The sequence below is a fragment of the Bos indicus genome, chromosome 1 (assembly GCF_029378745.1).
Source record: "Bos indicus isolate NIAB-ARS_2022 breed Sahiwal x Tharparkar chromosome 1, NIAB-ARS_B.indTharparkar_mat_pri_1.0, whole genome shotgun sequence".
Lineage (NCBI taxonomy): Eukaryota > Metazoa > Chordata > Mammalia > Artiodactyla > Bovidae > Bos > Bos indicus.
In genome coordinates, this window is record NC_091760.1 from 126,894,808 (window position 1) to 126,911,416 (window position 16,609).

The 16,609-nt window shown below is 36.2% G+C and overlaps 1 protein-coding gene across 2 annotated transcripts in view; it reads left to right on the forward strand.

The window, feature by feature from the left end:
• ATR (ATR serine/threonine kinase) overlaps positions 1–16,609 on the forward strand; it is a 120,591-nt gene that overhangs the window by 54,162 nt on the left and 49,820 nt on the right. For both annotated transcript variants that reach the window (XM_070793712.1, XM_019961396.2), the window contains exons 23-27: positions 4,482–4,595; positions 8,963–9,078; positions 11,741–11,861; positions 13,426–13,563; positions 15,196–15,406. In XM_070793712.1, coding sequence (XP_070649813.1) covers positions 4,482–4,595; positions 8,963–9,078; positions 11,741–11,861; positions 13,426–13,563; positions 15,196–15,406 — 700 coding nt within the window. The remainder of the gene's footprint in view (positions 1–4,481; positions 4,596–8,962; positions 9,079–11,740; positions 11,862–13,425; positions 13,564–15,195; positions 15,407–16,609) is intronic.

The following is a 16,609-nucleotide window of genomic DNA, read 5'->3' on the forward strand; positions in this document are numbered from 1 at the left end:
TGCAACTCTCATATCCATACATGACTACTGGAAAACCATAGCCTTAACTAGACGGACCTTTGTTGGCAAAGTAATGTCTCTGCTTTTTAATATGCTGTCTAGGTTGGTCATAACTTTGCTTCCAAGGAGCAAGCCTCTTTTAATTTCATGACTGCAGTCACCATCTGCAGTGATTTTGGGACCCCAAAAAATAAAACCTCTCACTGTTTCCCTATCTGTTTCCCATGACATGATGGGATCAGATGCCATGATCTTTGTTTTCTGAATGTTAAGCTTTAAGCCAACTTTTTCATTCTCCTCTTTCACTTTCATCAGGAGGCTGTTTAGTTCTTCTTAGCTTTCTGCCATAAGAGTGGTGTCATCTGCATATCTGAGGTTATTGATGTTTCTCCCATCAATCTTGATTCCAGCTTGTGTTTCTTCCAGCCGAGTATTTCTCATGATGTACTCTGCATATAAGTTAAATAAGCAGGGTGACAATATACAGCCTTGACGAACTCCTTTTCCTATTTGGAACCAGTTTTTTGTTCCATGTCCAGTTCTAACTGTTGCTTCCTGACCTGCATACAAATTTCTCAAGAGGTAGGTCAGGTTGTCTGGTATTCCCATCTCTTTCAGAATTTCCCAGTTTGTTGTGATCCACACCGTCAAAGGCTTTGGCATAGTCAATAAAGCAGAAATAGATGTTTTTCTGGAACTATCTTGCTTTTTCGATGATCCAGCGGATGTTGGCAATTTGATCTCTGGTTCCTCTGCCTTTTCTAAAACCAGCTTGAACATCTGGAAGTTCACGGTTCACATATTGCTGAAGTCTGGCTTGGAGAATTTTGAGCATTACTTTACTAGTGTGTGAGATGAGTGCAATTGTGCGGTAGTTTGTTCATTCTTTGGCATTGCCTTTCTTTGGGATTGGAATGAAAAGTGACCTTTTCCAGTCCTGTGGCCACTGCTGAGTTGTCCAAATTTGCTGACATTGATTGTAGCACTCTCACAGCATCATCTTTTAGGATTTGAAATAGCTCAACTAGAATTCCATCACCTCCACTAGCTTTGTTCATAATTATGCTTCCTAAGGCCTGCTTGTGGAGAAGGCAATGGCACCCCACTCCAGTTCTCTTGCCTGGAAAATCACATGGATGGAGGAACCTGGTAGGCTGCAGTCCATGGAGTCGCTAAGAGTCGGAGACGACTGAGCGATTTCACTTTCATGTTTCACTTTCATGCATTGGAGAAGGAAATGGCAACCCACGCCAGTGTTCTTGCCTGGAGAATCCCAGGGATGGGGGAGCCTGGTGGGCTGCCGTCTATGGGGTCACACAGTCGGACACGACTGAAGTGACTTAGTATAGCATAGCATAAGGCCTGCTTGACTGCGTGTTCCAGGATGTCTGGCTCTAGGTGAGTGATCACACCATCGTGATTATCTGGGTCGCGAAGATCTTTTTTGTATAGTTCTTCTGTGTATTCTTGCCACCTCTTCTTAATATCTTCTGCTTCTGTTAGGTCCATACCATTTCTGTCCTTTATTATGTCCATCTTTGCATGAAATGTTCCCTTGGTATCTTTACTTTTCTTGAAGAGATATCTAGTCTTTCTCATTCTATTGTTTTCCTCTATTTCTTTGCACTGATCACTGAGGAAGGCTTTTTTTTATCTCTCCTTGATATTCTTTGGAACTCTGCATTCAAATGGGTATATCTTTCCTTATCTCCTTTGCTTTTTGCTTCCCTTCTTTTCACAGCTATTTGTAAGGCCTCCTCAGACAGCCATTTTGCTTTTTTGCATTTCTTTTTCTTGAGGTGGTCTTGACGGATGTCTCCTGTACAATGTCACGAACCTCTGTCCATAGTTCATCAGGCACTCTGTCTATCAGATCTAGTCCCATAAATCTATTTCTCACTTCCACTGTATAATCATAAGGGATTTGATTTAGATCATACCTGAATGGTCCAGTAGTTTTCCCTACTTTCTTCAATTTAAGTTTGAATTTGGCAATAAAGAGTACATGATTTGAGCCACAGTCAGCTCCCGGTCTTGTTTTTGCTGACTGTGTAGAGCTTCTCCATACTTGGCTGCAAAGAATGTAATCAGTCTGATTTCGGTGTTGACCATCTGGTGATGTCCATGTGTAGAGTCTTCTCTTGTGTTATTGTAAGAAGGTGTTTGCTATGACCAATGCATTCTCTTGGCAAAACTCTTTTAGCCTTTGCCCTGCTTCATTGTGTACTCCAAGGCCAAATTTACCTGTTACTCCAGGCGTTTCTTGACTTCCTACTTTTGCATTCCAGTCCCCTATAATGAAAAGGGCATCTTTTTTGGTTGTTAGTACTAAAAGGTCTTGTAGGTCTTCTTAGAACCATTCAGCTTCTTCAGCATTACTGGTCGGGGCATAGACTTGGATTACCATGATGTTGAATGGTTTGCCTTGGAAACGAACAGAGATCATTCTGTCGTTTTTGAGATTGTATCCAAGTTCAGCATTTCACTCTTGTTGACTATAGGGCTATGCCATTTCTTCAAAGGGATTCTTGCCCCCAGTAGTAGGTATGATGGTCATCTGAGTTAAATTCACCTATTCTAGTCCATTTTAGTTTGCTTATTCCTAAAATGTCAAAGTTTCTCTTGCCATCTCCTGTTTGACCGCTTCCAATTTGCCTTGACTCGTGGAGCTAATATTCTAGGTTCCTATGCAATATTGCTCTGTACAGCATCGAACCTTGCTTCCGTCACCAGTCTCATCCACAACTGGGTGTTGTTTTTGCTTTGGCTCCATCTCTTCATTCTTTCTGAATTTTTTTCTCCACTTATCTCCAGTAGCATATTGAGCACCTACCAACCTGGGGAGTTCATCTTTCAGTGTCCTATCTTTTTGCCTTTTCATACTGTTCATAGGGTTCTCAAGGCAAGAATACTGAAGTGGTTTGCCATTCCCTTCTCCAGTGGACCACATTTTGTCAGAACTGTCCACCATGACACGTCTGTCTTGGGTGGCCCTACGTGGCATGGCTCATAGTTTCATTGAGTTAGACAAGGCTGTGGTCCATGTGATTAGATTGGTTAGTTTTCTGTGATTGTGGTTTTCGGGCTGTCTGGTCTCTGATGGAGAAGAATAAGAAGCTTATGAAAGCTTCCTGATGGTAGAGACCAACTGAGGGGGAAACTGGGTCTTGTTCTGATGGGCGGGGCCATGCTCAGTAAATCTTTCATTCAATTTTCTGTTGTTGGGTGGAGCTGTGTTCTCTCCCTGCTATTTACCTGGCTCCAAACTATGGTGGAGGAGGAAATGGCAACCCACTCCAGTATTCTTGCCTGGAGAATCCCAGGGGCAGGGGAACCTGGTGGGCTGCTGTCTATGGGGTCGCACAGAGTCGGACACGACTGAAGCGTCTTAGCAGCAAACTATGGTGGAGGTAATGAAGATAACAGGGACCTCCTTCAAAAGATCCCATGCATGTACTGCTACACTCAGTGCCCCCAACCCTGCTGTATGCCACCACTGACCCACGCCTCTGCCGGAGACTCCTGAACACCCACTGCCAAGTCCGGGACAGTCTCTTGTAGGGTGACTGCTCCTTTCTCCTGGTTTCTGGTGCACAAGGTTCTGTTGTGCCCTCTAAGAGTCTATATCCCAATCCAGTGTAAGTTCTGGTAGCTCTGTGATGGGGTTAATGGTGACCTCCTCCAAGAGGGCTTATGCTATACCCAAATCAGCTGGACCCAGAGCCCCATCCCTGCAGCAGACCACTGCCGACTCGTTTTGTCCTTAGTGGCAACTTGGTCTAAACTAGATAATTTAGGTAATTTCTGAGTTTATTCCTTAATACTATTGCAGAGACCTTTAGCCAAAAAAATAAAGTTGAAGCCTAGTCTGGAGTGCTGCATTCTTTTAAATAAACTTTCTAACATAATTGTGACAAATACTTAAAATCTAATTGATTATTTAAAGTTTACTATTTAAACCCAATTGCTCAATATCTCCATGAGAAACTAATTTCCCAGGTGTTTTAATAGTGTGTATATAAAAATGTTTTCATGGTCAAATGAGTGTGGGAAATCTTGTAAAACAAAATTAAACAGGACTTTTAACATATTGGAGAACATTATGAATCTCCTACAGAAGGGCATGTTAAAATTATTTTTTGAAGCTTCTCAAGTGGCCAAGGTTCTACAGAATGTAATTTAGGAAATTCTGTAGAACAAGTTTTCTTTTTAAGAGTTGAAAAACCAAAATATGCATATTGCTGACTCTGTAAAAGTTGAATGAGTCTAACACTTTAAAAATAGTTTAAGAAGTGTTAGATTTGGCTTCTTAGCTACAGATTATATTTTAGACTTGGTACCAAACTTCATTTGATCCTTACTGAGCTTTCCTTCTCTAAGTTAAATTCACTTAAATAACTAAGTTAAATTCACCATGGTATGCACAGTACAATTTAAGAAAATGTATACAAATTATCCTATAATTTTTTTTTTTTTTTGAGACTGGAGTAGAAGATTCAAACTTTGCCTATGGATTATTGATGGAACTAACAAGAGCTTACCTTGCATATGCAGATAACAGCCGAGCTCAAGATTCAGCTGCTTATGCCATTCAGGTAAGAGTGTATGTAGACCTTATTGGGTTTATGTTATTAACTTCTATTAAGAAAGTTGTAAATTCTATACTTTAGGAACTCTTAATTTTTAACTATCATTTTTATTATCAAAGTAATACAAGTTCTTGACAAAAATTTCAAGAGTACAGAAATGCACCCTTCTAACATTATTATACATACTTTGACATTTTTTTCTATTTATATACAAATACATGTGTGTTCTCCAGCAAGCAAGCAGATCATATTTGTTGATTTTCTTTTGTGTTTAACAGTATATGTTGTGTAATTTTCCATGTCAGTATATATAGCTCTAATTCATTCTTTTCGGTGACTTTATGTTCAATATAACATACTGTAATTTGTTAAAAAAACTTTAAGATAAATAGGTTCTGTTCAATAGCTTGTTTTTACAAAAAAGTTATTTAAAAAACATATATACAATTTCTGAGTATTTGAGTGAGTATATAATAATATAGATATCTTAAAATTAAAATCTCCAAGCAAATACAGAGTTTACATTTGATTATCAAAAAAGCTTCACCACTTTATACTCCCTTGACAAACCTGCCTTTAATTAAAATTTTTAATCTTTGCCAATGTGACAGTTAAGATATGATATTGTTTCATATTAATTTACACTTAATAATAAGAGCAGTGTAACATCTTTTATATATTTATTGCTTTTTTGTGAATTTTCTCTAAATGATCTTTTCCCATTTTTCCCTTGGTAATGATCTAGTTTTTTAATTGACCTTTTAAGACCTATTTGGATGTAGTGGAAATTATCCCTGTGTTCCATATGTGTAACAAACACTTTTCCAGTTTGATTTTCTTTGCCCCTTTTCATATTTTTTCGAATAAAATATTTTTTTATTTTGTTAGATATTCAGGTCTGAAATTCATGATTAGAGGCCTGAGTTAAAGATACAAATTGGAGGTGTTCATAGTTCGTTAAAACTATGATTCTGAGGAAGTATGTATAGGTAAAAAGGTTCTAGTAACTGAGACCTGGATAATGAGGAGTCACTGAGAAGAGGGAAAAAGTAAGAAAATTTAGAAGGAGCTACCAGTAAGGTGGGAGAAGATGGTGTCCTGGAAGACAAGAAAGTGTTTCAGAAAGTATGTCTGTGTGTGTGTTAGTTACTCAGTCATGTTGGACTCTGCAACCCCATGAACTGGAGCCCACCAAGCTCCTCTGTCCATGGAATTTTCCAGGCAAGAATACTGGAGTGGGTTGCCATTTCCTACTCCCATGATGCTAAAGCTGAAACTTTAGCATCATGGGAGTAGTTTGGGGGTCTTTCTGACCCAGGGATCTGACCCAGGTCTCCCACATTGCAAGCAGATTCTTTACTGTCTGAGCCACCAGGGAAGCCCCTTCAGGAAGTATGGAGTGATCTAAATGCTGACCATATTCTATAGGTGTAATAATTTCAGGACTAAGAATTGACCATTGGCTATAGTAACGTAGAGATCATTGCTGTCCTTGAAAAGAGCAGTTTCAGTGTAGTTTAGAAAGCCTCATTAGAGTATTTTTAAGAACATGTGGGAGGAGAGGAATTAGAAAAATTACAGAAATTCTTTTGAAGAGTGTTGCTATCAAGGAGAGCAGAAGAATGAGATAGCTAGGGAGGAAAGAGGGGTAAAAATAGAAAAAATGACAATGTGTTTACATGTGCTTGGGAACAGTTCAGCAAGAGAAGAATAGTGATGATATAGAAGACAACTGATGTAACACTACTTTAAGTAGGTAAAGAGATGTGGAATATAGTGTACAAGTGGGAAGAATCAGATCAGATCAGATCAGTCACTCAGTTGTGTCCGACTCTTTGCCACCCCATGAATCGCAGCACGCCAGGCCTCCCTGTCCATCACCAACTCCCGGAGTTCACTCAGACTCACGTCCATCGAGTCAGTGATGCCATCCAGCCATCTCATCCTCTGTCGTCCCCTTCTCCTCTTGCCCCCAATCCCTTCCAGCATCAGAGTCTTTTCCAGTGAGTCAACTCGTCACATGAGGTGGCCAAAGTACTGGAGTTTCAGCTTTAGCATCGTTCCTTCCAAAGAAATCCCAGGGCTGATCTCCTTCAGAATGGACTGGTTGGATCTCCTTGCAGTCTAAGGGACTCTCAAGAGTCTTCTCCAACACCACAGTTCAAAAGCATCAATTCTTCGGCGCTCAGCCTTCTTCACAGTCCAACTCTCACATCCATACATGACCACTGGAAAAACCATAGCCTTGACTAGACGAACCTTTGTTGGCAAAGCAATGTCTCTGCTTTTCAATATGCTATCTAGGTTGGTCATAACTTTCCTTCCAAGGAGTAAGCGTCTTTTAATTTCATGGCTGCAGTCACCATCTGTAGTGATTTTGGAGCCCAGAAAAATAAAGTCTGACACTGTTTCCACTGTTTCCCCATCTATTTCCCATGAAGTGATGGGACCAGATGCCATGATCTTCGTTTTCTGAATGTTGAGCTTTAAGCCAACTTTTTCACTCTCCACTTTCACTTTCATCAAGAGGCTTTTTAGTTCCTCTTCACTTTCTGCCATAAGGCTGGTGTCATCTGCATATCTGAGGTTATTGAGATTTCTCCCGGCAATCTTGATTCCAGCTTGTGTTTCTTCCAGTCCAGCGTTTCTCATGATGTACTCTGCATAGAAGTTAAATAAACAGGGTGACAATATACAGCCTTGACGAACTCCTTTTCCTATTTAGTTCCATGTCCAGTTCTAACTGTTGCTTCCTGACCTGCATACAGATTTCTCAAGAGGCAGGTCAGGTGGTCTGGTATTCCCATCTCTTGAAGAATTTTCCACAGTTTATTGTGATCCACACAGTCAAAGGCTTTGGCATAGTCTAGCCTTAATTAGAAGCAAAAACAGTTCATCTTTAGTAATAAGAGGGAAAGCAGAGCATGTAAGCACTGATGTGGTATTGTCACGCTGGGGAGATATTAGCATGGAAGTTGTAGAGGTATCTTGTAATTGCTTATTTTCTCAGTTAAATATGAAACAAGATGAACAACTCTAAGTATATTAGTGTTTTTTGTTTGTTTTTTCTTCCAATTTTGTAGAGATATAATTGACATACAGCACTGTATAAGTTTAAGGTGCATAGCTTAATGATTTGACTTAAGTACATCATGAAATGATTATCACAAGTTTAATGAATATCCATTTATCTCATATAAATACAAAATTAAATTTTTAAAAAGTTAAATTTTTTTAGCACAAGGAATGTTTTCCCTTGTGATTAGAACTCAGGATTTACCTTCTTAACAGCTTTCATATATAACATATGCTAATGCTAAGTCACTTCAGTCGTGTCTGACTCTGTGCGACCCCATAGACGGCAGCCCACCAGGCTCTTCCGTCCCTGGGATTCTCCAGGCAAGAATACTGGAGTGGGTTGCCATTTCCTTCTCCAGTGCATGAAAAAGAAAAGTGAAAGTGAAGTCGCTCAGTCGTGTCCGACTCTTAGTGATCCCATGGACTGCAGCCTACCAGGCTCCTCTGTCCATGGATTTTCCAGGCAAGAGTACTGGAGTGGGGTGCCATTGCCTTCTCCGTATATAACATATAGCAGTGTTAATTATATTTATCATGTTATACATTATATCTCTAATATTTATTTATAACTGGAATTTGTACCTTTGATCTAATTCTAAATATAAAGTACATATTCTATTAGTGTTTATAATTGTTATTAATAGGAATATATCTGTTGCATGTTGTCCTTTATAGTGGAATATAAAGAAAGAATAGTAGGTGATGAAAGATATAATATACTAACATTTGTCTTATGTTAAAGATTGATATTAGAAAGGTTTTTTTTCTTCATCTATAAAATCCCACTTGTTTTATTTTCAGGAAAGTAAAATATAACCATTTCATTGCTGGATTTGACTAATAAATTGGTGTTTAACATTTGCATCTTATTATCAGAATTTTTAACTCAGTATGTTATATCTAGAATTTGAAATATCTTGAATTTTTGAACTATTTTGGATTTATAGTACTTTAATTAAAATTCAGAAAAGGTCACACTCTAAAAATTCTGCAAGTATAGAAGATTCCAATTTTTTCCTCCGAATAACTCTTAGTCATTTATTTTAGAACATGTTATATGTAGCACGCAAATTACATGTTCCATTATTGTTACTACCACAGCTTTGTGACCTTGAGTAAATCACCTGAATGGTTTTAAGCATTGAGATAAATCTGAACAAGTTCATAACTCCAAAATGTTATAATTTTATATACTTTTCTATGTATTTTTATAGCTGTAATATGTAGAATATTGGTGGATGTAAAGGTGTATCTGTTTCATTGATAATTTACAACTGTAAAATATATATTTGTAGGAGTTACTTTCCATTTATGACTGCAGAGAGATGCAAACTGATGGCCCCGGTCACCAATTGTGGAGGCGATTTCCTGAGCATGTTCGAGAAATACTGGAACCACATCTAAATACTAGGTCTGTAAACTCATTAATACTATTTTGATAAAATTGTTTTTAACTATATAAAATAAATGTTACTTTTGATATAACTTTTTAGCTTTAAAAGTGTTTTTAGTATGTTCTAATATGTATTTTTCCGCTATGATTTATGTTTATAATCTTGTCAAAATGAGAACAATATGCTCATTGTTTAAATTCTATAACTTTGAATATTTAGACAAATTCATTGACGCTGAAAGGATTATTTTTTAATTCAATTGTCAGTAGTACTTTGGAAAAAATCTACTTCAAATTGAATATGAGTTGAAACTTTTGATGTGTATGTGCTAAGTCACTTCAGTTGTGTCCAACTCTTTGCGACCCTTTGGACTATAGCCTGACAGGCTGCTCTGTCCATGGTATTCTCTAGGCACGAATACTGGAGTGGGTTGCCATGCCGTCCTCCAGGGGATCTTCCCTGACCGAGAGACTCAACTCGTGTTTCTTAAGTCTCCTACATGGGCAGGCGGGTTCTTTACCACTAGTGCCATCTGGGAAGCCCTGTGAAAATATTTTTTTTCTCCTTTAAGAAAAAAAAATTTCTAACCTTTTTTTTTGCCATTTTAAAAACTTTGTTAGGCTTGATTGAAGCCCATTAATTATTTTTAGTTAGAAACTTTAGTTTTAGGTAGTCTAAGTCCCAAAACTATTGGCTATTTGACCTTGGATAATTACTTTAGCTTTTGAACCCTAGTAAAGTACCTAGGTACATAGTAAAATGTTTTATAAGAGCCCTTAAATATGTATACTTATTTGCTACATACCTTTTAATATTTAGAAACCTCTTAAACATCATTTTGTTTCTTATGAATAGTACTATTTAAAGATATAGTTTATTAAGATAAAATAAAGTTTGTTTTTTCTATTTTGAGAACTCTATACTTCTCCATTTCTTTATCTGTATTTTATAGCACTTATAGATGCTTACGAGTTTCTGTGAACTAGATAGATAAATCACCTATGGTTCACAATTGCCACAGAAATAATTTTAGGAGAAAATATCAGGATGTGACTTGACAGAGCCTTACTTGTTCCCCAATATCTATAGTTTTCTAAGTTCAGCATAAAACTTGTAAAAATCATCCAGAGAATTATATTCATGATGGTTCAAAATAATGATGGTTAACTGAGAGACATTGGATTTTTCATTTTTTAGCAATTTGCGATACAGTGAAATACATAATGTTTGCTGAGACCCTTGAGTGTAGGGCATTAATTACATTTGTCATTTCCAAACCTTACACTGGTGATTAAAAAGGAATCCACTCACCTCAATAGTTGCTGTACGCATGTGTAAGATGAGACCTATTTGAACAGCTTTAAATGTTAGTGCTGAGGAGCATATAGAAAGAATCATGTTGAAGTTATGGAAGAGAGAGAAGTGATAATTGATAAAATAAGGCCCCAAGAAGCATCCAGAATACTAGCCATATATCTCATGGGTGATTAAAGGAAGTAAAGTCTCTTTCTCTGTAATAAGGCAAGATAAAATGATGGATAGAACTTATTTACAAATTTAACTGTGGGGTTGTGTTAATGGTTTCTTTTTTCTCCATGAAGTAAGAGGTATAAGAGATAAGATTATTGGCTGAAAGTATCAGTGCAGTTGGTAATAGGTCATGTAAGGAGAATAATGATTATTTGTAATAGCCACTGTGGAAAACAGAAGAGAGAGCTGATAAGGAATATTTAGGATTTCTGGGCACCATAGAGGTCTACTGAGGTTGAAAACTAAGATATGTAGTAGTACTAATCTCATAAACAATTTCATGATTTTTCCTCTATCAATGCAGTGGCCTTGATATCGTTTCAGTGAAAGCAAGCATTTAGACTGATCCAAGATTTGGAGCTTGGCGGATGGGTCCAGCTGGTAAAGAACAGTGTGGCAGTGGAGTGTATAGAGGATATTACCAAGAGAATGCTTGAAGTGAAGGACCGTAGAAACCAAGCTGGTTAGAAAAAGAAGTAAATGAAAAGGAGGTATTATAGATTAGAAGAGTTTAGCAGAATCAAGAGACAGAAGATCTCAATGAGAGAGAACAGATGTGTCAGTGACTGGGTGAAATAACTGGAACTTTGGGAAACCGTGGCCGTAAAATGGGGTCTAAATAGTACATTTTGGAAGTGAAGAAGTTTCTCTGTTTTGGAAAGGGAGTCCCAAAAAAGAAGTAGAGGAGACAGTCATTGAGAAGTTTTCAGTTTGACTAGATGGTCCAACCAGACATTGAAGTCACTCAGGATGGTAAGACTTGGGGAGGAAAGAAAATGCTGAGCAGTCTGCTAACTGTATCAGTGAGTTGGTAGATGTCCATAATGAGTATAGTATAGTATATATATGTGGATGACTTGAACTTCAAAGGAACAGATCTTTTTTGTTCCAGGGTGGGGTTGGAAGGATCTGAAAGAGCATTGAGGAAGGGAAGAAGCAGACTCAAATACTTTGTACTTGGGGAGTTCAAGAATGACTATCACCCCATCACTAAGAAGGCTTTAGGGAAAGTAGTGTCTTTAGCCAGATTTCAGTAAAGGTAAGGCTGTAGTGGGGTAGTCAGCAAAAGAGTTGATATAATTCCTTATACTAAAGTTCTAGACAGACGAATATATATTTATTTTTTAATAAACAATTTTTAAATTACAGATATAAGAGTTCTCAGAAATCAACAGATTGGTCTGGAGTAAAGAAGCCAATTTACTTAAGTAAATTAGGTAATAATTTTGCGGAATGGTCAGCATCTTGGGCAGGTTATCTTATAACAAAGGTAAGAGAGCCTTGTCCAGAATTTAACTGAATAGAAATTGTGAAGGAAATGAGAACATTTATCTGAATGCATAGCACACACAGTAGGCACTGAAATATTTGTGCTGTTAGTGATAGAAATTTTTGTAGAAAACGTTTACTAATAGAGAGTTTCTCTTTTGTTACTAGTAACAGTTTTTGAGTAAAAAGGTAGTTTTTTAATCAAGCAAATAATTGTGTTCTTAGTGTGTTTGTAAAATGTCTATTATATTATGTCCTATCATTTTATGTTTTAAATAATATTGTTTAAAAGAATATAAATGCCTTATCAGACTTTTTTATACATAATAAAAAGATTTCTTAGGTAATAAAAAGATATATTATCCCTCAGTGGCCATTTCTAAAAGAGAATACATTATCTGAACTTCCTCCAAAATAAAAATAATGTGAATGTGAAAGTTGTTCAGTCATGTCCAACTCTTTGTAACCCAGTAGACTATCCCGTCCATGGAATTCTCCAGGTCAGAATACTGGAGTGGGTAGCCTTTCCCTTCTCCAGGGGATCTTTCCAGCCCAGGGATCAAACCCAGGTCTCCTGCATTGCAGGTAGATTCTTTACCAGCTGAGCCACCAGGGAAGCCCCCCAAAAAGTAAAGGTTTTTTAAAAATAAAATTTCATGGAAAAATAGAGATATGTTCCTGATATTTTCCTAATATGAAATTTTTACATACCTGACAGAAAAAAGGTACCTTTGTGTTTCCCCAAAATGTTTAACGTGTATTTAAAATTCACAACTTTTGTTGTTAATTCATATTTCTATTAGTGTTTTAAAGCATTATAATAAACTATATTTGGTAATTTCAATAAAGTTTTTCTCTTTTTTAGTGAATATACTGAAAATATAATATGTGAAATGTTAAATTAATACAATTTAATTACTTTCAGCTGTGGAATATTTTATTTAGCTGTATTTAGTTTTTTTTTTTTTTAGTGAAGGATTTATATTTGAAGAAGGAAAAACCTTTAAACTTTTATAGGAGAACGTTAATGCTGGTAAATTGAGGGTTGGATCATACCAATAACATTTGACTCTAACACCAAGTAATTTAAACTTTTTATTTCTTTCATTTTCTTTCCTATAGTTAATCCTTGTTGATTACTTAATAAAAATGTGATCTTGTATGTAATTTGCTGGCCCAGGAAATACTTTCTGGTTACTTTCCTCATTTATTTGTTCAGGGAATAAATGTACTAAATTTAATGTAGCTAAGTAAAAGATAATGTAATTAGCAAGGTTAATCTGTAACAAAACGTGATGCATTTTAAAATGAAATCTAGGAGGAAAAGACCATTTTTGCTGAGATAGTTGGCAGCCCAAGTAGCTATATTGCTCTTGTAGGGGTCTCAGCAGTTTAGACACTTGACCAGAGAGATGGTGAGCTAAATCCTCCCTATTTGAGTGCCTTTCTTCATAGGAAAATACCTACTCTACAATGATAGACTAGCTCACATGTTGTCTTTTGGTGTTAATCAAAAGAATAAAATGTACAAAACTACTTACTCTCTAAACCATTGGAGTTTATAGGTTCGGCATGATCTTGCCAGTAAAATCTTCACCTGCTGTAGCATTATGATGAAGCATGATTTCAAGGTGACCATCTATCTTCTTCCACATATTTTAGTGTATGTTTTGTTGGGGTGTAATCAAGAAGATCGACAAGAGGTGAGATACATCATTTTATTTGGTTTCTGTTTGTACGAACATTTGGGAAATGTAGTTAGTACTAAAAAGGCTATGTATTAGTTGGACATGTATATGCTATGTAATGGGATATCTAAACACTTACAAAATCCTTTTTTAAACTTTATTTATCAAAGAGTTGTTAAATGCTTAGTTCATATCCTTTGCCTATTTGGGGTTGTGTATGTGTGTGCCTTTTTAAATAATTAGTAGGAGTTTGATATGTATTCTGGATACCAATTTGTGCCAGTCATATTGTAGAAAATTTTTTTCCAGTTATATCTTTTGCCATGAGAAATTTTAAATATAAATGCCAGATTTGTATATATTTTATAACTTTTTAATGTTAAGCCTTTTATGCGATGCCTTCTCTTATCCAGTATCATGAACATATTTCTCCATATTTTCTTTTGATATTTTTTGTTTGTACATGCCCTTCAATTACTCTGAAATGATCTCTGCAGATACTGTATTTATTTTTATGACTTTTTTTGTTGTTGTTGGTTTTTGTTTGTTTTAATAGGGACTCTGCTTTATTTCCTTAAATATTAACTAATACACAACATTTAGCACAAATCCAAAGTATGATGACAAAAGTCACTATTAACTTTTTATTTCAAATATATCATTTTAGTTTAAAAGGCCTTAAGAGGCTTGCAAATTCAAGCTTGACAGATTTCCTACTGTCAAAACCAAGAGACCTTAGAAAATGAGAAGGAGGGCACTCTGTGCCCTTTGATCTGATTCAGTAAGGCAACAAAACTTTGCAGTGTGATTTTGTTTTGCTTTAGAATTGGTGTGTCATTACAGAGCATGGTCTGTTATTCCATTCTATTGATGAGGAAATTAAGACACAGAGAGGTTAAATGACATGGAAACACAGACTCTTTGAGCAGAAGGAACCTTAGAATTAACACAGATCAGATTTTTGAGGCATAAAAGTTTTGCTTTGGGGAAAGGGCCCACCTTAAGGAAATCAAACTGCAGGCTAGTACCCCAATGTGTCATGACTGCCTCCCTTGAACCTCTAAACCCATACTGTATTTATATTTAGCACTTAAGTGCTCCATGATATTGTCACTCTGTTTATACCTTATCATATGCTACCTTGTATTGTTCGTGTGTGCAATCAAGTATACACACAAGAGGGCTTTCTTGGAGCAGAACCCATAGCTGGTGAAAGTCTGAATCCCACCCAGAGCCCGTAGCTGGGGAATGTCTGAATCCTACCACAGGGCTTTGCACATGAATATCTGCTTGCCTGTTTGACAGTGACATTCTAGAAACTACCACAGTGAGCAGCGGGCTTTCCTTTTGTTTGAAGTGTCTGTTTGCAGATGAAGCATGAAAGAGACATCATAATCTCTCACAGGCACTTGGATAGTCTCAACCATCTTCACCAAGTCTATTTTTGTGACTCTTTTACAGTATATTTTCTCTTCAGAGAAACATTTTATTGGCTTAATTTTAATGAGAAAGATAATTTATTATTAATCCATCATGGATTTTTTTTCTTTTGAAAATTATTCCCTAGAATGGTCAACCTTATATGTCAGGTAATAGTAAAATAGTATTATGTAGACATATCATTAACCATAAAATGGTTCTTCTTAGGTTTATGCAGAAATTATGGCAGTTCTAAAGCATGATGATCATCATACCTTAAGTACCCAAGACAGTGCATCTGATCTGTGTCAACTCAGTACACAGACTGTGTTCTCCATGCTTGACCATCTCACACAATGGGCAAGGCACAAGTTTCAGGCACTGAATGCTGAAAAATTCGCACAAGGCAAATCACATAGAGATAAGGTAGACTCCATGGGTAAGTCGTAAGTTCTATATACTTCCTTCTCTTTATTATTAACCAGTTAGCTCCTTCCTATATCAATCTATAATTTAAGCATTATCTTTTAAAAGACCTATATTCTCTTTCATGCCTTTCCCCCCCACCTCCCTGGGAGATGGCCTTGTCTGAGAAAAAGCGGTGACTTTATAGTAAGAAAGCCTCTCTTTAAACTCTTACTCTCAATTCCTTAAGCAAAACACCTTAATTTTGCTTAATTTTTCTTTGCATAAAATTTTCCTTAATTTTTCTTTGCATAAAATAAGGTTTATATTATCTCCCCTAGAAGATTGAGGATTAAGTGGGTTGATGATTATATATAGTAAATTATAAAGTGTGAAATAAATGCTATGTTAATGTTGTTATTAATGCACTCCTCACTGTTAACTCATTTATTCCATGTTCCCTCAATGTGTGTATACATTGTATATATACATATATGTGTATGTATATAAATGTTCTTTATCTTTTTTCACTTATGAGATACTCTTTGCAGTCTTTTTCACAGTTAAGTTTTACATTTCAAAGATTTTACTTTCATTCATTTCATGACTTATTTTTTTTTATTTTTTATTCATTTCACTTATTTTATTCTTTTTTTCCCTGTCTCTGGTAGTTTGGTATCCAGCAGCCTCTCCAAATATGCTTAGTATGAGGAGGGAGGTGGGAGGGGGGTTCAGGACAGGGGGACACATGTACACCCATGGCTGATTCATGTCAATATATGGCAAAAACCACCACAATGTTGTAAGTAATTAGCTTCCAATTAAAATAAATTAATTAATAATAAAAGGAATTAGTAATCTTGTTAATCTGTACTGCTATGTACTTATCTACCCCATATTGTTTGTAAGTAAATCCTAGGTATCATTATTTCATCTATAATATTTGAGAGTGTAGCTCTAAAAGATAAGGACTCTTTGCAAAGAAATATAATCAACATGTCTTTATGATACCTAAAAAAACTGGTCATTATCCCTTTTAATATCAAATATCTAGTTTCCGAAGTTCTAATTATCTCATGAATGTCATATTTTTAAATAATTTGTTTGAATTAATTTATAAACAATATTCACACTTTACAGTTTCTTTCAGTTCAGCATTGTTATATCTTTTAATTTGAGTCTAAAGATTCTCTCCAAGATAGAGGGGATAAGTGTATACATATAGCTAATTCACTTT